Source organism: Trichosurus vulpecula, chromosome 2 (assembly GCF_011100635.1).
Source record: "Trichosurus vulpecula isolate mTriVul1 chromosome 2, mTriVul1.pri, whole genome shotgun sequence".
Classification (NCBI taxonomy): Eukaryota; Metazoa; Chordata; class Mammalia; order Diprotodontia; family Phalangeridae; genus Trichosurus; species Trichosurus vulpecula.
The window spans coordinates 69,617,245-69,641,736 of record NC_050574.1 but is presented as its reverse complement, the minus strand read 5'-3'; the positions used below and the strand labels follow the sequence as shown (position 1 = coordinate 69,641,736).

The following is a 24,492-nucleotide window of genomic DNA, read 5'->3' as shown; positions in this document are numbered from 1 at the left end:
GAGAGGCAGACTCTGCCTTAGAAATTGTTATCTCACAGACAGTGTGGGGGTCTGACAGCTGAGTAGGAGATTGAAGGACTTTCCACTGTCAAGGGACACTGAGCACAGGTGTGCTGACCAGATGTATCCCAGGCTTTGGCCTCAGACGAGAAGGAACTAGTACACACCCAGTGAGTGCAGCAACAAGAGCTGCTAGCTGTGGGCACTGGCAGGAGAGCAGAGTCCCTGATTTCAGTTCCAGGGCAGAGAGAGGACAGCTGTAGTTTGCAGCCACCTGAGGGACAGCAGGGAGCAAGATCATTTGTGGAACAGTGTGGCTAGGGGACCTAGATGTGGCTTAGGAGTGGAAAGCCCAAGGTTGAGCCCCAGGACAGACCTCAGAAAATAACAGTAGGAAGGACCTAAGACTTGGGGCATCATTCCCCATATCTTGGGACTATAACTTGACTACACTAAAAGCTGCTAAAAACAAAATAAAACAAACAAACAAAATGAGTAAGCAAAGGAGAAAGAACCCAAGCATAGATAGCTACTATGGGGATAAAAAAGACCTGGGTTCATATTCAGAGGAAGATAATTGAGCAAAAAAGCCATTCCTTTTTCAATGAGAAATGTCATATGATCCCAAGCACAAAAAGAGTTCTTGAAGGAACTTAAAAAGAACTTTTAAAATCAGAGAGATCAAGGAAAAATTAGGAAAAAATAAGAGCAATCCAAGAAAATAAAGTTATGAAAAGAAAGTCAACCAACTGGAAATAGAGAATCAAAAACTTAAGAAAGAAAATAATTCCTTGAAAACTAGAGTTGGGCAAAAGGAAGCTAATGGCATTCTAAAATACCATGAAATAATAAAACAAAATCAAAAGGAGGAAAAAATAGAAAAGAATGTGAAACATCTCATCAGAAAAACTGGATAACAGATTGAGGAGAAATAATTTAAGAATTGTTGGACTACCTGAAAATTATGATAAAAAAGAATCTTTATATTACAAGAAATTATCAGGGAAAATTGTCCTGAGGTTCTAGAACAAGAAGGCAAAGCAGAAATAGAGAAAACCCACCCATCACCACCTGAAAGAGATCCCAGGAGGAACACTTACAGGAATATCATAGCCAAGTTTCAAAGCTCCCAGGTTAAGATGAAAATATTGGAAGCAACAAGAAAAAAAAAACAATTTAAATATCATGGAGCTACAATAAGGATTGCACAAGACCTAGTAGCTACTATGTTGAAGGACCATAGGTCTTGGAATACTATATTTTGTAGAGCAATAGAGCTGGGGTTATGACTAAGGGTAACTTACCAGCAAAGTTAACTATAATCCTGAATGAAAAAAAATTCACATTTAATGAACTGAAAGACTTTTAGGTATTTGTGACAAAAACAGCAGAACTTAAGGAAAAATTTGACATATAACGTCCAGAAGAAATATAAGGTAAACATTAAAGACCAATTATAAGGTACTCAATGAGGTTAAATTGTTTACATCTAATATGTAAAAATATGATCAGTGCTTTTCTGATTGTCATCATTATTTGGGTAGATTGAAAAAGAGACTTGGGCTGAGCTGTGTATGGAGGTGATTCTAAAAAAAAACTGTGTGGAAAGATAAAAAGGAGTAATTATCTCATACAAATGAGATATAAAAAGGAAAAATTGATATAGAAGAAGCTAGTAGTGGGGAGGATGGGAATGGGTTAAACAAAGAATGACATACATATCCAGAATGGTATAAAAGTCTTCTAAATACAGAAAGAAATAAGAGGGTAAAGGAATAGGACAGGGGGAGAGGATAAGGGAGGGACTTTTGGAGGGGTGGGTAGGTAAACGGTAAATCGGAGGGCAAGGTAGCGAGTCGAAGCAAAGCAGAAGAGTGAGAAGGGATAAGAATAGGTCGAGAAGGATAGTGAAGAAAAATAGGAAGGATGAAAATACACAGGTAATTATAGCTTAGAATGTGAATGGGATGAATTTACACATAAAATTGCAGATTAAAAATTTGAATTCAACATTATGTTGCTTTGAAGAAATGCTATAAAGATGAGAGATAGACACAAAGATAAAATAAAGGTAGAATTTACTAGAAAAAAAGCAGGGGTAGTAATCATGATCTCAGACAAAGTTAAAGCCAAAATAGATTTAATCAAAAGAGGAAAAAATAGGGAAAGTATAATATGTATCAGATTATTTAATATTGTTTTAGACCATTTAACTAGATAGTATAAAATAACTGAGAGCATACTTGCCAAAACAGACACAGGAACCATATGAATATATAAAACCCTTTTTTTTACAAATAAAGTCAGATCTAAGTAACTCAAGTAAAATTTATTGTTCATGGGTAGGTAAAGCCAATATAATAGAAAAATGACAATTTTACCTAACTAATCTATTTATTCAATGTCATCCCAATTAAATTACTAAAAATATTTATCTTACTGAGTTAGAAAAAACAATAATAAAATGCATATGGAAGAACAAAAGGTCAGGAACTTCAAAGAAAACAGGTGAAAAAGATGTAAAGGAAGGAGATTCAGCAGTATTAGACCTTAAACTATATTATAAGGTGAGTGCATTGTTGAAGTATACAATGGATAATTTCGATTATTTAAGTTAAAGTTTTTTTTGTATAAATAGAACCTATGCAGCCAAGAATAGAAGGAATGCAGAAAATTGGGGGAAAAACTTTCACAGGCAATCTCTCAGACTGGATGTGACTGGGTGATGAACTGGTTGATTTAGAAAAACATGGGAAGACTTAGACTTATGAAGGAAAATGCTGTCCACCTTCAGAGAAACAGATGACAAGTGGAAATTAAGTATGGTACGGTCTTACAAATATGTGCATGAGTGCATATGTGTATACATATGTGTATGTTTATAGATATCTACCTATATGTATATCAATCAACACTTAATTGAAGCCTTCTTTAGGGGAGGGGTAGGAAGGTGGGGGGAGAGAGAGGGGAAAAAATAAAGTAAAAAGTACACAGCAGAGAACAAAAGAAAACCTACAAGGAAGAAACGAAAAGCAGGACAGCTTTGAAAAAATTGTGTAGTATTTATCATATAGGTTTTCTTAAATAGAAATTTATTGTTTTATATTGAATCCTCTTTTATGTTCTGCTGTATATATGGCAATTTTTTTTTCTTTTCTCATTTTGTATTCAAACTAGGCCAGTCTCTGGTTAAATGCAAGGACCCTCTTGTTCGAGCTGACAAAGGGCAGCTCCAGAGCAGGACCAGAGGTCAACTATCAGCCTCCAAGGAGAAGCTGTTGTGCCTACATGATCTATACTATCTGGTTTCTCTAACTTAAGAGCATGTACACAAGAGAGTAAGACAGAGGTGAACCTGAAAAAGCTAACTTTGAATTCCTTGTGATTGGTGGAAGGCAGGAGAGGAAAGCAGTACAATATCAAATGGGACAGCATAAAATAGTATTCTAAGGCAGTGTGCTTTTTTCATTAAGAATATTTAAAACTGAAAGGGTAAGCCACTTGGTGGCTGCTTTAGTCATTTTGTTCCAGGCTGGGAGTGGGGGCAACTTTCAATATCAACCTAAACAGAACTTGAAAACTCTGAAATGTGTTGGACCCAGCTGTCTGAGGCCAATCTTAGGGTGATTTTCCACTGATGATAACTTAATAATAGTAGGAAGACCTAAAAGTAAGGAATAGCTACCAGATTAAGCAGTACCTAAGGGACTAAAAATGTAATAAAGACTCACGCAGATGCTTCAATATTCAATAAACATTTATTAAGCAACCACTATGTGCCAGGCACTATGCTAAGATACTTGTCTTCATAACACCCAAGAATCAGTAAGGATCAATAGCGATGTGCTATTTTTGTTACATGATAGCTTTTCAGTAAGAGTTGTTTTAATATTTTAGAAGAGATTATAAAAACAGATGGTTTATGAACACTTAGAAATAATGCAGTGATCACTAGAACACAAAGTGGGTTCACCCCATCATAAACTAACCTCATATTCTTTGCACATGGTGTCACCAGATTGCTTACTTAGGGGAACAGTAGACACAGACTATCTGATCTTAGCAAAGCTTCTGATGAAGTCTCCAATAATAGTCTAGTGGGTAAGATGTTGAAATGTGGGCTGAATGATAATATAACATGTATATTCACAGCTGTATTCAAAATGACTTCAGTTTAACATAGTAGGAGATCTCTAGGGGAGGGCCACATGGTTCTGGTTTTTACCCTACTGTTAAACATTTTAAGCAATATCTTACAAGAAGAAACAGAAAGGATGCTTATTGAATCTACCACTGATTCAAAGTTGAAAAGAAAGAACTCCCACCAAAATTCCAACTCCAAACAATTTTGACTGGAATACTAAGCAAAAACCTAATAAAGGAATTTGACACAGATAAAACCTAAAGTCCTACATTAGGCTAAAAACACTGCACAAGTACAGGACAGAAGAGACCAGAATTGGAAGCCATACTTCAGAAAAAGGTCTAGGGGCTTTAGACTTTCAAATGCTCAAAAAACCCTCACTTGATCCAACCATCCCCACTCGCTATTGTTCCATATCTTTTCTCCCTTTTGTGGCTAAACTCCTTGAGAAAGCAATTTACATTAGGTGCTTTTACTTCCTTCCCTCTCACTCACTTACCTCTCTACAGTCTGGCTTCTGACTTCATCATTCAACTGGAACTGCTCTCTCCAAAGTTACTAATGATCTCTTAATGGCCCAGTCTAATGACCTTTTCTCAGTCCTCATTCTTCTTGGCCTTTCTGAAGCCTCTGACTCTTGATCACCCTTTCCCCTTAAAACTTTCTCCTCTAGGGGCAGCTAGGTGGCGCAGTAAGTAGAGCACTGGCTCCGGAATCAGGAGGACCTGAGTTCAAATCTAGGCTCATACACTTGACACACTTACTAGCTGTGTGACCTTGGGCAAGTCACTTAACTCGAATTGCCCTGCCTTCCCCCCTCCAAAAAATTAAAAAAAAAAATTATTAAAACTTTCTCCTTGGAGAAAATATTGCAAGCAGCCAGAAAGAAACAATTTGAGTATTGTGGAAACACAATCAGAATAACCCAAGATCTAGCAGCTTCTACATTAAGAGATCGAAGGGCTTGGAATACGATATTCCGGAGGTCAATGAAGCTAGGATTAAAACCAAGAATCACCTACCCAGCAAAACTGAGTATCATGCTCCAAGGCAAAATATAGACTTTCAATAAAATAGAGGACTTTCAAGTTTTCTCAGTGAAAAGACCAGAGCTGAATAGAAAATTTGACTTTCAAACACAAGATTCAAGAGAATATGTACATATATGTATATGTGAGTGTGCATGTATGTATATATGTATGTGTGTGTGTATATATATATATATACATATATATATAAATATATATATATACATATATATATATATATATATAGAGAGAGAGAGAGAGAGAGAGAGAGAGAGAGAGAGAGAGCGGGCACAGGGTGAGTTGAAGATGAAGGGAAGATTTCTAAAAGAAATAAAATCAAATTAAGGGATGAGAGAGGAATATTTTGAGAGAGGGAGATAGGGAGAGACAGAATGGGGTAAATTATCTCACATAAAAGTGGCAAGAAAAAGCAGTTCTGTAGGAAGAGAAGAGAAGGCAGGTGAGGGGGAATGAGTGAATCTTGCTCTCATCAGATTCAACCTGAGGAGGGAATACCATACATACTCAATTGGGTATCTTACCCCACAGGAAAAAAGGAGGAAGAAGATAAAAAAAAGGGGGGGGGATGATAGAAGGGAGGGCAGATGGGGGTGGAGATAATCAAAAACAAACACTTTTGAAAGGGGACAGGGTCAAGGGAGAAAATTCAATAAAGGAGGATAGGTTAGGAAGGAGCAAAATATAGTTAGTCTTTCACAACATGAATATTGTGAAAGGGTTATACATAATGATACGCATGTGGCCTATGTTGAATTGCTTGACTTCTTAGGGAGGGTGGGTGGGAAGGGAAGAGGGGAGAGAATTTGGAACTCAAAGTTTTAAAAACAGATGTTCAAAAACAAAAAAACCAGTTTTTGCATGCAACTAGAAAATAAGATACACAGGCAATGGGGCGTAGAAATTTATCTTGCCCTACAATAAAGGAAGGGAAAAGGGGATAGGAGTTGAGTGGGGTGACAGAAGGGAGGGCTGACTGGGGAACAGGGCAACCAGAATATACGCCATCTTGGAGTGGGGGGGAGGGTAGAAATGGGGAGAAAATGTGTAATTCAAACTCTTGTGAAAATCTATGCTGAAAACTATATTTAAAAAAAAGAAAAAAAAACAGGAATGGTCTAAATGACCATATGCATTGAAAAGGACAATGAGAAAAAAATGTTTAAAGAATGATAATTTCCCACTTTTCAAACAAAAAACAAACAAAAAAACCCAAAACCTTCTCCTCTAAGTTTTTGTTCGAATGCTCTCTTCTGGTTGTTCTCTCATCTATTTGGTGGCTTTTCTTTTTCTTTCTCAGTCTCCTTTGCTGGATCTTCATCCAGGTCATCAGCACTAACCATGGGTGTCCCATGGGGTTCTGTCCTGGGCCCTCTTCTCTTTTCCCTCTATACTATTTCACCTGATGATCTCATCAGCTCCCATAGATTTAATGACCATCTCTATGCTGATGATTCTCAAATCTACTTATCCTAACATAACTTCTCTGATGACCTCCAGTCTAGCATTTCCAACTGCATATTAGACATATTGAACTGGATGTCCTATAGACATCTTAAACTCAAAATGTTCAAAATTGAACTCATTACCTTTATCCCCAACCCCTGTACTTCTGAACTTCCCTATAATTAAGGGTACCATCATCCTCCCAATCATCCACACAAGCAATGTAAGTGTTATCCTCAATTCCTCACTTAATATGTTCCTAAGGCTTATTGATTTCACATAACATCTCTCATCTACACTTTTTTCTTTCCTCTGACACTGTCTTCACCCTAGTATAGGCCCTTACCGCCTCTTGTCTGGACTCTTGCACTAGCCTATTGGTTAATCTCCCTTACACAAATCTATTCTCATTTCAATTTATTCTCTACTCAGGTCTGACCATGTCATCCCTTTACTCAATAAACTCTAGTGGCTCCCTATCATCTCCAGGATCAAATATAAAATCCCCTGTTTTGCATTTAAAGCCATTCATATTCTGGCTCCCCTATGCTTTTCCAGATTTCTTATATCTTACATTGTAACCCTCCTCTTTCCCCACCCTCCACCCCACCACGTAATCTGTGAATCAGTGACACTGGTCTTATTGTTCCCAACACAAGACCTTCCAACTCTGAGTATTTTCAATGGCTGTCCTTCAGGTCTCCTTGCTTCCTTAGCCTTCTTTAAGTTAAGTCTCAACTAAAATTCCAACTTTTGCAGAAAGTCTTTCCTGGTCCCTTTTAATGCTAATAATTTATCCTGTATATAGCTTGTCTGTACATAGTTGTTTGTATGTTGTCTCCCCACAAGACTGTGAGCTCCTCGAAAACAGAGGCTGTCATTTGCTTTCTTTATATTCCCATATGGTACTGTATGGTTCTGTGTATTTTACCTGGCACACAGTGGGCTACTAATAAATGTTCATCAACTGACTATGTGAATATAAACTCGCTGAATCAACACTGTGATTTAATTATTAAAAAAATCTAAGATGTTGAGATTATATGCTGCTTTAATTGAATTAGAGTAAAATAATAATAGCTAGAATTTATATAGTGCTTTGAAGGTTTGCAAAGTGCTTTACAAATATTATCTAATTTGATCTTCACAACAACCTTCAGAGGTGAGTTCTATTATTATCCTCATTTAATAGGTAAGGAAACTGAGGCAGAGGTTAAAGGACTTGCCCAGGTTTGCACAAGTAATAACAAAGTAATAATTCTACTGTATTTATGCACTGGTCTGACCAAGATATAAAACGCAATGTCCACTTCTGGGCACAAAATGTTAAGAGGTTCACTGAAAAATCAAAATACATCCAGAGGTTGACAACGAGGACAGTGAGGGGTCTGGAAACCATATCCTGTTGGCTGAAGAAACTGGATTCAAAAAAATAAAGGCTATAAAATCCAAAATTGGGGAAACAAAGTCATAGAATTTTAAAGTTAAGAGGGGCCTTAGATATCATCTAACTCAATTAGCTCACTTTACATATGAAGAAACTGAGGTTCAAGATCACAACTACTGAGCAGTAGCATATGACAGCTATCTTTAAATATCTGAAAGGCTGCCATGCAGAAAAGGGAACAGATATACTGTTCTACTTCAGAAGCTTCAGGAGAACCAGTAGGTCAGTTTACAAAGGGCAAATTGTGGACAGAAGAAAACTTATCAGTTGAATGAGCTGTCTAGTGAGGTCCCTTTCCCTGAGGACATTTAAATAGAGGTCAGATGACACAACCCTGTGATGGAAAGGATTCTTTATTGAATGGAAGTTTGGACAAGAAATGACTCTTAGTTGTCTTTTGACCCCAGTTCCAATTCCAATTCACCCTGAAATTTGACCCAAAAATTGTAAGATAATTCTATAATTCTTGAACACTAGTCACCTAGGCTAACAAAAAGGAATTAAGATTCAGATCTTTGATAGCTCTTATACAATAAGTCCAAAGTATAAAAATGGATTTTCTACAAATTTATCATGAAGTTATATTCCATCTGGGCTGTGAGTTTAGGATGAATGTGCCAAGTCATTATTGGGCATATGCTGAGGAATGTTCTAATTAACAAAAGGAGAGGTTTTAAAAGGACTTATATGGCGCTCTGAATTGGCAAAAGGGATTTAAGTTCACAATTTCCCCCCACAGATTTGCTAGGAAAAAATCCGTGTCCTTCCTTTAGTTCATCAATGAAGTGAAGAGGAGTTAGATGATTTGTTCAGGTCTATAGAAGCAAATGGCACTGTTGGGATAAAGAATTACCATCCCTCTAAGACACTGTGGTACTCTTAGACTGGGGGAAAAGGAAGAATATTAACAGATGTATATTAACAGATCATCCAAAGCATGTTTTCCATCTTCCCCAAAACTAATCAAATGCCAAACCTTGTCAATTCCACCTGTACAATACCACTTGCATCTGCCCATTCTCTCCACTTCCCTACAACCACCCTAGTTCAGATCCTCATCTCTTTTTAAATAGTATTCTCCAACAGCCTCCTAACTGGCCTTCCTACCTCCATTTTCCCCTACATCCCTTCTAGTTCTATATTTATGGGCCCATGAGCCTATCAACTCCAATTCATCTTTCATTCATTGCTTGAATAATCTTCACAATTTAGTCCTCTGACAATGACACTCTATTCAGAACCTTCAGTGGCTCCCCAATATCAAGTGACAAAATTATAAACTGATTCTGACATTTAAGGCTGTGTACAATATGGTTCCAATTTTTCTTACCTCATGCTCCTACACCCTTTCATGTTCTCTACATTCCAAGCAAACTAGACTCCTATATGTTCTACCCCCTACATAGCTTGCCTTCTGTGGTCTTCATGCCATTGCTAATACTGTCCTCATACTTGAAATAAACTTCCTCCTTCATTTGGAAATTGATGCTTCTCCCTTCTTTCAAAGATTAAATCAGTCAGAACCTCCTCCATGAAACCTTCCATGAAGCTCAATGGGGAAAGTGGTAATTTTCTACTTGAATTTCTCCTGCATTTTACCTAGGCTTCTCTTTTGCATTTATCTCATTTTTCCTTGTAACATAATTATGTGTGCACATTTCATTTCCCAATATTAGACCATATTTCCTTGAGAGTATGGTCTTTGTCAAGTCTGTGTGTGTATCCCCAACAATAGCACAGTGCCTTGCACAAAGTAAGCCCTTAATAAATGCTTGTTAAATTGAATTGAACATCTCCATGCTACATAGATATTCCATAGGCTAGGAATATAGATATTCATAGATATTCCATAGGCTAGGAGGCAGCAAAGGATGTTTTCTTACCTTGGAACTGGGATGTGGGCTCTGATGGGCGGCCATATTTGTGCTTTCTACCATCTTTCCAGTCTATTGCTATGGGAAAAGAGAAAGTATACAAATGAAAAAGAAACTCAAAATATATAGAATTTAGTATTGGAAGAGAATGAAAAATCATTTAGCCCAACTCCCTCATTTTACACATGTGAAAACTAAAGGCCAGAGAGAGAAAGGTCTTGTCCAAGGTCACAAAGTTAGTAAGTGGTGGAGCTAAGATTCAACCCATCTCAACATACAAATATGCTTCATTTTAAACAAGGTCAATACCTAAATATTCAGACAATGCTAAGGATCAAAGGTACTAGCCACTTAGTCAAAAGGAGTCTAGAGAAGGATTCACCAAAAATTCTTTTAAATAGTTCCCTAGTGTGCATAAATTATTTGCAACATAAAAATATTTGATTTACACAAACACATCCCTTACATGGAAAGAGGCACACATAAAATAACTAAGGAATGCTCATCCTTCTGAACTTTAAAGTAGCATATATTTCACTAATATGAGAGCATATTCCAGCATATAGGTAAATACCTCACCATCCCAATTGACTGTGAGCTCCTGAAGACAAGGACTGTTTTGGCCTTGCTTTCTATCACTAGTATTTGGCATAGTATCTGCCACATTGTAGGTGCTTAAAAAATGCTTATTGACTTGACCTTACACACAAGAAACACAATAATATCTCTATCTTATTGCAAGCAATGTGCAAATGTGGAATGGTATAATGGAAATAACACTGGATTTAGACTTAGAAAATCTAAGTTCAAATTCTGTCTCTTGTCAACTGACTCAAGGTATAACCTCAGACAAGTCCCTCTCCCTTTCAGGGGATGAGTTTCCTCCTATGTAAAAGGAAGGAGCTGGACTAAATGATCTTTCAAGTTCCTTCTAGTCCCCATCTTCACATTTATTTGTTTTTTTTTTTTTAAATATTGATATGCAGGATCTCTTGAGGTTGAGGCTTCCTTAAGACAGAGGTTGACAGCTAACTTGTTTCTCTACCCCCACCGATGGGTCTAGTGACAAAATTGAAGCTGAATTAATAACATTTTCCTACCACTTCGATACTTAAAGGCTCTTTGATTTATCGGTAGAGCTGATCCCTACACCCTATATAGTCAATTCTCTTATGAGATACTGTGACCGAAAAAGTAAAAATCAACACACGGTGACCAATCTTCTGTGTTATAAAGATCCCTGGATTTGGAGATGGGAGACCTGGGTCCTAGCCCTGGTTCTGCCACTAGTTTCCCATGTGATCTTAAATAAGTCACTTCTTTTCTCTGTTTGTAAATTTCCTTTTCTGGATTAGGACTGGATTAGGACAGGGGTGGGGAACCTGCGACCTTGAGGCCACATGTGGCCCTCTAGGTCCTCAAGTATGACCCTTCGACTGAATCCAAACTTCACAGAACAAATCCCCTTAATAAAAAGATTTGTTCTGTAAAACTTGGACTCAGTCAAAAGGCTACACCCAAGGACCTAGAAGGCTACATAGGGTCTCAAGGCTGCAGGTTCCCCGCCCCTGGATTAGGAGATCCCCAAATACCTTTCCAATTCTAACATTCTATGAGTCTGTATTTGTAGTAACAAAGACCTCACACTAAGGTAAAACAGATTTTGATTTTTTGACATTGAAAAATATCTGCTTATTAAAAGAAAAGGATATTTTTAGAGATAGAGACTGGCTTTTAATCTCTGGAGGTTAAACACAAGACCACATTTCGCATTTCATATCTGTCATATACGCCTACTATCTACAATAATTCTTTGAAACTACTCATAATAAGAATCATTATGTGGACAGAAATCTGGCTCTGAAATCCTAAAAAGAGTTCAATGAAAATGCTCTAGTGGCGAACTTTAGAAATATCTCATCTTATTTACTACATTTATTTACCATATAAAGAAGAGAGCAGGATAACTCAGAATGGACCAAGGATTCCACATGAGAAGATAATGCATATACTAAGATAAGCACCAAAAAGACATATTACTTAGATATAAACATATCAGAGGAGTAAAGACAAAATTACCTGTCAGATCAGTGGAGAGGGGAAGAGTTCATGACCAGACAAGGGATAGAGATGATCACAGAAGAGAAAATGGACAATTTTGATTACATAAAATTAAAAAGCCTTTGCACAAACAAAACAATGCAGCTAAAATTAGAAGGGAAACAGTTAATTGGGGGAAAAAAATCTTTGCACTAAATTTCTCTGATAAAGGTCTCATTTCTAACATACATAGGGAACTGATTCATATTTATAAGAATACTCCAATTGATTAATGGTCAAAGGATATAAACACGTAGTTTTCAAAGGAAGAAATCAAAACTATCAACAGTCACATGCCCCAAATCACTAATAATTAAAAAAATGCAAATTAAAGCAACTCTGAGGTTCTACCTCACACCTATCAGATTGGCAAAGATGACAAAAAAGAAAAATGTCTTAGTGTAGCAGGAAAACTGGTACCTTATTGAACTGTTGGTGTAACTGTAAATTAGTCCAGCCATTCTGGAAGGCAAGTTGAACCAAGTCCAAAAGGTCACTAAACTGTGAATAACTTTTGCCCCAATGATAGCACAACTAGGTCTACTATATCTCAAAAGAGAACAAAGAAAAGGACCCAATATGCACAAAAAGTATTTATAGTAACTATTATTGTGATGGCAAAGAACTGGAAACTAAGTGGGGTACCCATCAGTTGGAGAATAGCTAAAAAAATCACGGTATGTAAAGGTAAAGTAATACTACTGTGCTAAAAGAAACGATCAAACAAAGACATTGTTTCAAAGAAACCTCAGAAGGTTGTATGAACTGATGCAAAGTAAAGTGAATAATTTATACAATAACAACAACATTGTAAAGACAAATAACTTTGAAAGACTTAACTCTGATCAGTGCAATGACCAACCATGCCCTCGTGGTACCAACAATGAAGCATGCTACCCACCTCCTCACAGAAAGGTGATGATTGATACAAGATGCAGAATGAAGCATGAATTTTTAAACATGGCCAATGTGGAAATTTGTTTTACTTATTTATTACTAGAGTTTTGCTTTTCTATTTTTCTTTCTCAATGGTGCCCAGGAAGGGGAAGGGGGAAGGGAGAGAAAACAAATGGTTGTTATTTTTTTTAATATGGAAAAGGAGCAAAGTGAGCAGAACCAGAAGAACAATTTATATAATAACAACAATGTTAAAAATATGCTGAAAGACTTAATGACTCTGACCAATGCAATTACCAACCATGATTCCAATATAAAGAAGATGAAGCATACTGCTCACCTCCTGACAGAGAGGTAATAGACTCAAGATGCAGAATATGACATTTAATTTTGGATGTAGCCAATGTGGAAATTTATTTTTGCTTTACTATCTAAATTTGATATAAGAGTTTTTCTTTTTTTTAAATGAAGGGTATGGATAGGAGGGAGAAGGGGTTAGAGGTAGGATCCCCTGCCTCCCCTCCAAAAAAGAGAAAAGGAGAGACAGGAGAGAGGGAGAAGGCAGAGGAAGAGGGAAAGGGAAAGGGAAAGGGAGAGAGGAAGAGAGGCAGAGAGGAAGAAAGGAAAGAAGAAAGAGGAGAAGAGAGAGGAGAGGAAGAGGGAAGACCAGAAGGAATCACTGACATGCAGGCCAGTTTTCAAAGTTATATGCTGAATTTATTATATATACCTAAAAAGAAAAGCAAGTTTTACATAAGAGATCTACAGTTTCATGAACTAGATCCTCCTTCTGTTCTAAAGTGGCAGTGCTAATTTTATTTGTCAAGTCCAAATGAAAACAAAGCCTGCCCCACCAAAAAAGGAATAAAAGAAGACCCCATCAAAACAGGAAAAAATAGTATAAACATACAATCATGGATTTGGATTTGCAAGAGACCTTAGAGGTTATGTGGTACAAACCTCTTATTCACGGATGAGGGAATTGAGGTCAAGAGAGTTTAAGTGGCTTGGTGAAGGTCACATGTGTTAAGAACAGAGCTGGGAATCAAACCCTGGTCTTTTGACTACAAATTCCAAATTCCTTCACTGCACCACACTGTTGCCAATCCGATGAGGCAGCACAATAGACCCAGAAATGAGTAACCGAGAAGAATAAAATCTAATAACCATAGATTTATGGTAGCAATAATAATAACTTACATTCATATAGGATTTTATGGGTGATAGGGCATTTCCTTCACAACAAGTCCATAAAGTAGGTTGTGTCTAGTAATTTATAGGTAAAAGCCAACTTAAACACATGATCTCATTTGATCTTCCTAAAAGCTCTGTATTTTGTGCGATTCATTTCTTAAGCAATTTTGACAGGCTCATGGAATACTGAACTGGAAGGGGACTTAAAGACCACATAGTCCAAACTTCTCATTTTATGGATGAGAGATGGTCTAGTACACAATAAGCCAGGGAGTCACTGAATGCTTCAGAGTTGGAAGGGACTCAAGGAGTCATCTAGTCCAACCCATACTTGAAGGAGGCTTAAAATGCAGCATAGTATAGTGGAAAGATGCCTCTGAGGGCTCCAATTCCAGATCTGATAATTTTTAGCTATGTAAAAATGAACAAGTCCCTCTATCTCTATGAGCCTCATAAATGCTCTATGAGCATAATAAAGGATAATAAATACTTAGGGACAAGGATATAAAATGAACTACTTATCTCAAGGTTGTTGTGAGAAAAGCACTTTGTAAAACTTAACATGCTATATAATATCAATCAACAATAATTTACAAGGTGCTTACTATGTGCCAAGCACTGTGCCTGCACATATAAATGCGTGATATTTTATTTTAAAAAAATACTATATAAATGTAAGCTATTTTCTTGTTCACATTTTCTTACCTAGAAGAAAAAGCTGGCATTGGAAAATCTAGTTATATGGGCAAGTGGTATTTGCATAGAAGGCATCTTCCTTTAAGAGCAAATTTGACTGTGCCCCCAAAGCTATTGATCTGTGCACACCCTCTGACACAGCAACATCACTACTACTACTATTAATACTAATTATAAAAATAGCTAGCATTTATGTAGTGCTTACTATGTGTCAGGTACTGTTCTAGGTGCTTTGCAAATATTAACTCATTTTATTTATGTGTTTTATTTTACTTTAACTCAAAGAGATTAAAAAGAAAAACGATTCATGTGCACAAAAATATTTACAGTAGCTCTATGCGGTAGCAAAGAATTGGAAAGCAAGGGGAGTGCCCATCAAATGGTGAATGGCTGAACAAGTTATGGTACATGAATGAGACAGAATATGGTTATGCTGTAAGAAAAGATGAAGGGGGTGGTTTCAGAAAAATCTTAGTAGACTTGAATGAACTGATGCATAGTGAAGTGAACAGAACTAGGAGAACAATTTATACAATAACAACAATATTATAAAAACAATCAACTCTGAAAGACTTAGTAACTGATCAACACGATGACCAATCACAATTCCAGAGGACTCATGATCAACAGGCCCATCTCCTGAGACTTTTTTTTGGACATAGCCAATGTAGGAATTTTTGTTTGATTGTACATATTTGTAACAGAGGTTTTGATTTCTTTCTTTCTTAATGGGGGCGGGGAGTGGGGGGAGGAAGTGGAAGAGAAAGAAGACAGATCTTAACTTGGAAAAAAAATAATGAAAAAAATTGAACTAGCCTACACCTCTCTACTCCCTCCTCAATTCCAAATCCTCCCTATATTTTTCAAATACATGGGTGGAAATCTGCAAAGTCAACCACGTCTTATTAAATCTTGCTCAATTAACCATTTAAATTCCAAATCTATCACAGTACACCACTTTCATCATATCATTCTGAAGTTTTTTTGCATTTCCCTCTAAAAGAGGTATATTCTCATCTATAAAATAAGAATCGCAGGAATAAGAACTAGAAAGTAAAGTAAGACCCAGAGAGAGAACGTAATCAAGGTTACACAGCTAGTAAATGGCAAAGCCAGGATTTGAACCCATATCTTCTGATTTTCAATTCAGTGTTCTTGCCCCAATATCACAGCTGTAATATTTCTTATACTACTGTGATAGTACAAAAAATCTGAAGTCTACTGGCCTCTCTAAGACACATAAGGCTCACTTGCAGCAGGCTGCTTCTATTTTTGTTTATCACTCCCATCCTGTTATTTTCTGGAAATTTCCAAGTTCTATATTTGTTTCAGCCAGCACTCTCCCATTAGCCAATACCAGCAACCAACCCCATGTATGTTGTAAGAGATGGGAAACCAAAGTGACCACCTGAGTGAGAATTTTCTCCCTCCCTATAAGATCCAGAACCTTTGCCAGCCTATGTGAGCTGCCCTGATATTCTGAAGGTAACTGCAACCCACACGTGCCCTGCCAACTAGAAGTGATGGACAGTGTGGCAGAGCTGGGTGCGTTAAATTCAAGGGAAGCTTCTCTTATGGACCATAAATAACACTCCTTTCTTCTGCCTTCTCTCACTGCCCCTTCTCCCTCCCCCAATGGTTTCATTTTAGGGCCTCCCTTTATGTGAGTTAAAATGTACCAGGCATAAAAAGGCCATTGCTTTATGCATTTGTGATTCTTTTATGGAAACCCCTCTTAAGTCCTATAACTGCAGATAAGGACTTAGCACCTACCTACCTTACAGAGCTGCGAGAAGAAAAGAATTTAAAAGAATTTAAGTGCTGTAATTTTTTGAGAGAAAGCATAATGTGATATAAGTGGAAGGAGTGCTATACTTAAGAGTCAGGGAGCCTTGTGCTCAAATGGTGCCTCTGACACATACTAGCTGTATAGGTAAGTCACTTTAACCAACCTAGTTCTCAGTTTCCTTATATACAAAACAATGAAAATAGCATTTATACTAACTTTTCAGAGGGTCGTTGTAAAGAAACACTTTGAAACCTTGACATGCTACAGAAGTTTTGACAGAAAGCCAGGCCAAATGCTTTTTGTGCATGAACCAATCACAAGCAATAAGAAAAGTAATTAATAGCAAACTCTAAAGCTGTTTATGTTTAAACATAAAGAGTTGTTAAGCTTTAAAGATTTCTGTTAGGCTCTTACTTTCCAGAGAACCTAAATTTGATCTGGAAACTTAAAAGCTCAACATTGCCAAAAATGTGTCCAATAAATTCAACTACTTTTGCTAAAAATGTTATGACATAAAGCAGAAGGTTCTTACCTTTCAGACAGGGCTACAGGTTCTAAGGACAGATGGTAATGGTTTGTAGAGCAGCTAAACTGTTTTAAGAATCCTTTTACGTATCTGAGCAAAGCTTCAAGCTGCCCCACCCTACCTTGAAAAGTCATACTCCTGATGGAGATGATGTCATGGCTTTACAGAAACAAAGCCACAGTGCAGTCCAAGGGTAACAACACCGCAGAAAGGAATTCTTTAATTCATTCTCCCAGGCAAGTCCTTCACTCACAGGGCCTCAGCATTCCCATCTGCAAAAGAGGAACAAGAAGTCCTTATTACTAGGCAGATCTAGTTACTGTATATTGAACAGGAATCCACCACTGACTTGCTACAAGACTCTTAGGATAAGTCATTTAAGATTCCCTGTGTTTCAGTTTCTCCATCCGTAAAACGGGGAGAGTAACACACAAAGAATCATAGTACTTTAGAGCTGGAAGGGATCAATATCCTAATTTTACAGAGGAAGAAACTGGGGCCCAGACATGTCCTAGATCACGCAGCAAGTTAGTGACAGACTTGGAAGTAGATCCCAGGTTTCTTGACTCACCATGATTTTTGTAAAGTGCTAAGAAATTTCAATAATTGACACTATATGATACTAAAATTAAATGACAAGCATAGCAAGATAATGGGGGTAGCTATGTGGCTCAGTGGATAGAGTGCTGGGCATGGAGTCAGGAAGACTGAAGTTCAAATCCCAGCCTCAGACACTCACTAGCTGTGTGACTCTGGACAAATCACTTAACTTCTGTTTGCCTTAATCCACTGGAGAAGGAAATGGCAAACCATTCTGTACCTTTGCAAAGAAAACCCCCAAATGAGATCATGAAGAGTCTGACACAACTGAATAAACAAGACCTCTGAGAATATTACATGAAAAGAGTTTTAATAAATATTTCAAAGGCTGGACACATTGTAGAGGAGTAGTTTTTAAATATATAGCTTATTTTTACTTAAAATAGTATTATGTTACCAGCTGAGATTCAGGGGGATAAAGTCAACTGAGCCTGTACATCTGAAAGAAATAAAGACACAGTGCTCGTACATTGTATATTTGACCACATAAAAATATAAAACAAATATAATTACCAGCCAGACAAGTACGACTCAAACTGGGCCAAGAAATCCCAGCAATCTCCAAAGGGTGCTTAAGATATCAGCCAAGAATTTCAGGCTCCTACCAAAAGCTTTCCTGGCTCTGACAATAGCTCTATGACCTCATCACCTATCTTTTTGATGGCGCTTCAATGTCCACTAGCCATAAAAATGAGAAATAAGACTGCACTACCTATCTTAGAGGAGCATTGTGAGGAAATCACTTTGTAAACTTCTAAGCTTTATATAGCTTTTGGCTATTGCTATTGTAAAAATGTGAATCATTATTCTTACTATCTTCCTAATATACACTCTACCAGAAAATGATGACAACTTTTGATAGCAAAAGTCGCTGGAAGCTCTGAAAACCTAAAGGCTTACTTAATTCTTACAAAACTGTACAAAGAATATATTGGGCACTTCTGACTAAGGTGGAAATGGAAGCACTTATACATAAACCTGAACAACCATTCACCTCAGGAACCCTTGGCTCAAGCCCTGTACACACCGCTGAGGGAGGAGCAGTGTAAAATAAAACCCAATCACTGACCTCAAAGAGCTACCATGCAAGAGCAGCACAGATGGAAGTTAAACTGAGGACTGGTCTCTTTCAACTACAGCTAATTTTTTTTTTTGCCAGCTGTTAAGCTCAGATAACTTAACTGAAAGAATGAGGGCTTTCATTCATTCATTTATTTATTTTAGGCAAGGGACAAGAAGGAAGAAGAGAAGACCTGGGAAGTCAAGGCTGTTTAATTCAAAGTTGTTTAAGGTATAGGTGCTTTTGAGAGCATCAGACCAAAGGAGGGGAGGCAATGTGATATAGCAGAAATAATAACATATTCATATATTGCTTTACAATTTGCAAAACTCTTTCCATATATAATCTCATTTAAACTACATAACGACACTACAGGTATTATTACTCCTGTCATACAGATCAGGAAACTCAGGCTGAGAGAGGTTCAGTGACTTGTCTATGTTCATACAGCTAGTAAGAGTCAACGGCAGGCTATGACTCCTGCTCCTTCTGCCTACACAGCTGGCACTCTACCCAGCACCTGAATAGAGGCTTAGGAGTCAGAAAAACCTGGATTCATACTCCAACTTCACATTTAGGATCATAGATTTTGAGCTAGGAGAGACTGCGTCAACTAACTCAATTCCAACATTTTAAGAGCTGTGTAATCTTGGGCAAGTTATTTAACCTCTCTGACCTCTAAGATGAGAGGGATGAACTAGATGATCCCTAAGGCCCTTCTCCAGCTCTAAATCCTATGATCCTTGAGGACAGAGATTTTGTCAAATGTAAATTTTGCAGTACCTAGGAGCATTTTACAAAAAGTAAACTTTTGATAAAAGTTTCTTACATTGTATCCTATGACCAACAAATAGTCTGTCATGAAAGTACAGACACCGGCTCTGGTATATACAAGAGATGTAACTGTACTATCCCAATTTTACACATAAGGAAACAGAGGCCCAGCACAATGAACAGAATTGCCTAGAGCTAATTAGTAGTAGCCTAGAACTTAGAACACAGGTCTCTTGTTCCCCAAGAGGATGCTTTCTACTAGAATGGACTTCCTCTCACTTGTTCCATCGTGGCCAGAAGGATGAACTAACCAAATGGATAGGAAATAGAAAGAGCTGTGGGCTGGGTCAGGAGGCTGGCAGACTGATCTGCCTGCCTTTTTTTATTAGCAGATCTACCAGGCCTAGCTCTGCCTCATTTCCTTTCACTTCATTAAAGGATGAGCAGTGATAAAGAGAGGATAATGCTCCTTTGAGATGATCCATCAGAAGAAGGGGGAGGAGGAGAACTGAGCCAGGAGATCTCCCTCTCACAGCAGGCAATAAACCTTGTATGGATGTGGCAGATGTGAACAAAGAAGATGGAGCAGATCCCCTCTCCTTGGCTGTGTTCCCTGCCCCCACTCTCTCTGCTGCAGTTGCGCAGCTTGACGTGCACACAGATAGAATGGCACTGGAGAACATCAATATTGCCTTTAACAAGAAAGACACCCAGGAACAAATGGATAACAAAGATGCTGAGTCTGGGGGATGTCTGTCACCCTTTGTTTCCATGAGAGCAGACAGCGTCTACAAGACCATCCCTCTCTGAAAGCTAATAGGCAGCACTAGCTGTTGTGGGAAACGAGGGAAACCAGGATTTTTGGTGGAGCCTAACTGGGGAGATGTTAGACAGCCCCCCTCGGCTGATGCTAGGCATGCTGGCAGACAGTAGAAGTGATATAGTAGTAGTACTGCCCGGCTCACAGGGAGTAGTGCAGTAGGAAAAATACAGGCTGAGCTGGATCATACCCTCGAAACTTACTATCTGAGAGATTTTTAAAAAGAGGATAACATAAAACTTATCCCACCTATTTTAACAGTGAGGGGCCACTGTTAGGTTCAAATGAGAGAACCTATAGAAAGGGCTAACTGTGAGACCCCTGGCAAGCAAGCATTTCTTTCTCCACAAGCTCCTTTCACCGAAATCTTAACTGCTTTACTTCTTTGCAGAATGAACAATACAGGTGTACACAGTACATGAAAAGTTGAGCATAAAATGAATTTATATAAATTAAAATACTTTACAAATATACTCTGGGGGCTGGCCATTTCAAGAAAACCTCTAAGGATCCTTTTTGGAAATGAAAGACCACCCCTAAGTTCAACTCTTCTCTAAGTCTAGATTTTTATATACTGGCTTTTTTCTGCTGTATCATTTTTACCTACTTCCCAAATCTGGGGTCAAAGGGCCTGGGTTCAAGCCCTGGCTCTGTAATTTCCTAGCTCTAAGAATCATGGAAAATCATCTGTGCCTCCGTCTTCACTTCTATAAAATGAGGGGGACTTAGATGAAATGTTATCTCAAGTCTGTTCCATCTCAAAATCCTATGACCTTGTCATCTAAAGTCACCTAACTTCTCTTTCCACTCACATACTACCTATCCTGGTTTAGCTCTCCATTAGTTCTCACCTGAACTACCACAATAATCTCTTAAATGGTCTCCCTGCCTCCAATCTCTAGCTCCTCTGATCCATCACAGCTGCCAAACTGAGATTGCTAAAATGAAGATCTGACCATGATACCTTCCTGCTCAAAAATCTTCAATGGTTACCCATTGCCTCTGAGGATAAAATACAAAATACTCAGTCTGATATTTAAAGCTCTGCACCATAGTCTAGTTCCTACTTCCATTTCTGATCTTGTATCATACCACACTCCCTTCATACAAAGAATATTGTTCCAGTCAAACCCGTGTGTTGCTCTTCTCCCTATCCAGCATCCCATGATCCACCTCTGTGCCTGGAATATGGGCCTTCTTCATCTCCACCTTGTACAATGCCTACTTTCCTTCAAAGCTCAACTCAGGTGCTGCATGCTCCAGGAGGCTTTTCCTGATATTCCAATAATTAGTTCTCTCTCTCTCTCTCCCTCCCTCTCTCTCTCTCTCTCTCTCTCTGTTTCTCTCTCTTTCTCTCTCTCACAATTACTTTGTGTTACTTTGTTGTATTACAAAGGAGAACCTAGTTCCTCTAGGGACTTTTTTCTTCATATCTACAGCCCCTAGGATAATGCTTTGCACATGACAGGCACTTAATAAAAGCATGTGGAATTAATTAAATTAAATCCTCTGCCATTTCCACACTCTCTTTACGTCAACTTGCCTAAAGTCTCAGGACCCAGGACCTCAGCTCACATTTATCCTTAGGTAAACGGACCCTGATGTCCTAAGGACATCCTGAAGTCTCTCTCATTCCTATCTGGTCTTCTGCTCCCCCCAGGAAATGTTCTTACTTCTGGCTCTTTTCTCTCATACATTCCCTCACAGCCTTCCTTGGCTTCCCTATATCAAATCACAACAACCTCTTTCTCATCATAAATAACAGCCAGCATTTATATAGGGTTTTAAAGTTTGCAAAGTGTTTTACACATATTATCTCATTTGACCCACAAACAACCCCAGGAGGTAGGTACTATTAATATCCTCATTTTATAGAAGAAGAATCCGGAGAAAGCACAGATTAAGTGACTTGCCCTGGGTGACACAACTAGTGTCTGGAGTCATATTTGAACTCAGGCCTTACTAACTCCAAATCCAATAACTTATCTGCTATATCACCTTCCTATTATTCTAAGCCTCTCATTTTAAATATGCCAGTAACTGAGGGCTTAGAGCAGTTAAACAACTTGTTGAAGGTCCTTTATAAGGGTAGTAAGAAGCAGAAGTGAGATATGAACTCAGGTCATCTGACTCTAAATCCAATTCTCTACCACAAAATAACAATAATGATAATAATAATTAGCATTTATGTAACTCTTTAAGGTTTGCAATGTGCTTCAAATTTTGGCTCATTTTATCCTCATAACACCTCTGGGAGGTAATGCTATTATGATTCCCATATTACAGAAGAGGAAACTGAGGCAGACCTTCCCGTGGTCACGCAACTAGTAAGTGTCTAAGTTAGGATCTGAACTTAGGTCTTCCTGACTCCAAGTCCAATTGTTGACATTTCACCATCATTTTATTGTTTAAAACAATATGAGGCAGTCAATGCAGGCATTATTACACCCATTTTTCAGATAAGGATTTTTGAGGCTCTATGAAGGTAAGTACCTTGCCCATAGTCGTATAAGGAATAAATGCCCAAACAATCCATTTAGCTCAGATCTCCTAACCCCAGTACTCTTTTTACTATGGTCCAATGCTTCCCAAGTTGTATCCTTATCCCGTTTCAAACCTCAACTCTTCTAGGAATCCTGACCCTCTCTGGTCTCCTTACTCTCTTCTTCTGCTCCCTTTTATGTACAAATCTACATTATATTCATTCACAGTCGTCTCCACAGATTGGAAGATTCCTGGCTCAAAGTCTTATCCTCCCAGGGGGAACTTTAAAAGTAATCTACACTTAAAGCTAAAGTAATGACACATGTATGATGGATTGCGATAAACTTTTCAAGGTGGGGGCCATGTGTCCTCTTTCTTCTAGTGCCTTTTTCCATGCTATTGTCAGCCTTATCCCACAGCAGGCACTCAATGTCAACCAACCAGTTTAATAATTTGCATTTGTATAATACTTTTAACTTTTTCCACCACACTTGCACATACACTGTTTCCCTTTGCAAGTGTTTATACAGTGTGTACATCTGGTGTTGTCATGCCTGTCCCTGGCTTAGATGCTGACTGACAGAGGGTGGACATTGCGCATGCAAGACTTGCTGAGGACATAGCCAGCCAAGCTCCATGGGTGTGAGGGTCCTTCATTCACCCTAACCTTGTCTTTCATGATTCATACATTCAGACACAAGTCAATACATTCTCTTGCTTCTGTTGTTCCCACATGTGCACACTGACCTTTTTGAGGGCTGGCTTTTTGCATGATACACCAGCTATACTAAACAGGAGATTGTTTCTCCTTAGCAAGATGAAAAAATCTAGAATGAAAGAAAGAAAAATTAGAAATGTGAACCCTTCAAAGTTATCTACAAATGTCCAGATAAAGAAAAGCAACTAGGAGCCAATTTATCTTCTGCCCCACTCAGAAACTTGAAGTCTTTCTCCTACAAGACAGGAAGCTCCTTGAAAACAAATACTGTGAACACATACATCTTTTCTAAAATACTAGTCAGAGAGTGGATGAGTAGTAAGTACTGGCTGAATTCTTGACCATTTAAAATTTGTGACAACATTTAAAAAAACAACAAGAATGCAATACATTGATCTTTGTGTTCCCCTTGGGAGCATTCAGACTCTTAACTATAACACTGTTAGAATTACAGTCTGGAAGAAACTGTAGAAAATTCATCTAATCAAACCGTTCTCCTTTTACAGATGAGAAAACTAAGGCCCAGAGAGAGGAAGAGACTTGCTCAAGGTCTCATAACCAGTCACTGGGTTAAGATAAGAGCCTAAATCTCTAGGCTCCTTCCATTACACAACTCTGACTCTCTATCAACAACAAATAATCAGAAGGCAGAACTAGGAGCAATTGGTAGGAGCTACGAATAGGCTAATTTAGACTTAATGTCAAGAAAACTTCTTTTAAAATGATAGCTCTCCAACAGTGAAATGAGTTGCCTCAGAAAGCTATTTCCCTCATTGGAGGTCTTCAAGCAAAGGCAGGATGACCACTTGTCTGATGTGCTGGAACAGATTCTTTTTCAGCTATCAGAAGGACTAGATTACTGTCGAGTTCCCTTCCA

At 38.1% G+C, this 24,492-nt stretch overlaps 1 protein-coding gene across 6 annotated transcripts in view; it reads right to left on the bottom strand.

The window, feature by feature from the left end:
• Window positions 1-23,760, bottom strand: part of SCMH1 (Scm polycomb group protein homolog 1) — a 120,397-nt gene extending 96,637 nt beyond the window's left edge. For 3 of the 6 annotated variants that reach the window (XM_036747106.1, XM_036747111.1, XM_036747110.1), the window contains exons 1-3: window positions 23,645-23,760; window positions 17,281-17,431; window positions 9,967-10,035 (exon numbers count right to left, since the gene is read on the bottom strand). In XM_036747106.1, coding sequence (XP_036603001.1) covers window positions 9,967-10,035; window positions 17,281-17,293 — 82 coding nt within the window. In that variant the 5' untranslated portion in view covers window positions 17,294-17,431; window positions 23,645-23,760. Of the gene's footprint in view, window positions 1-9,966; window positions 10,036-17,165; window positions 17,432-23,644 lie in introns of those variants that run through there. The other 3 variants (XM_036747109.1, XM_036747107.1, XM_036747112.1) reach the window with 3 other exon arrangements.
• Between the last annotated feature and the right edge of the window lie 732 nt (window positions 23,761-24,492).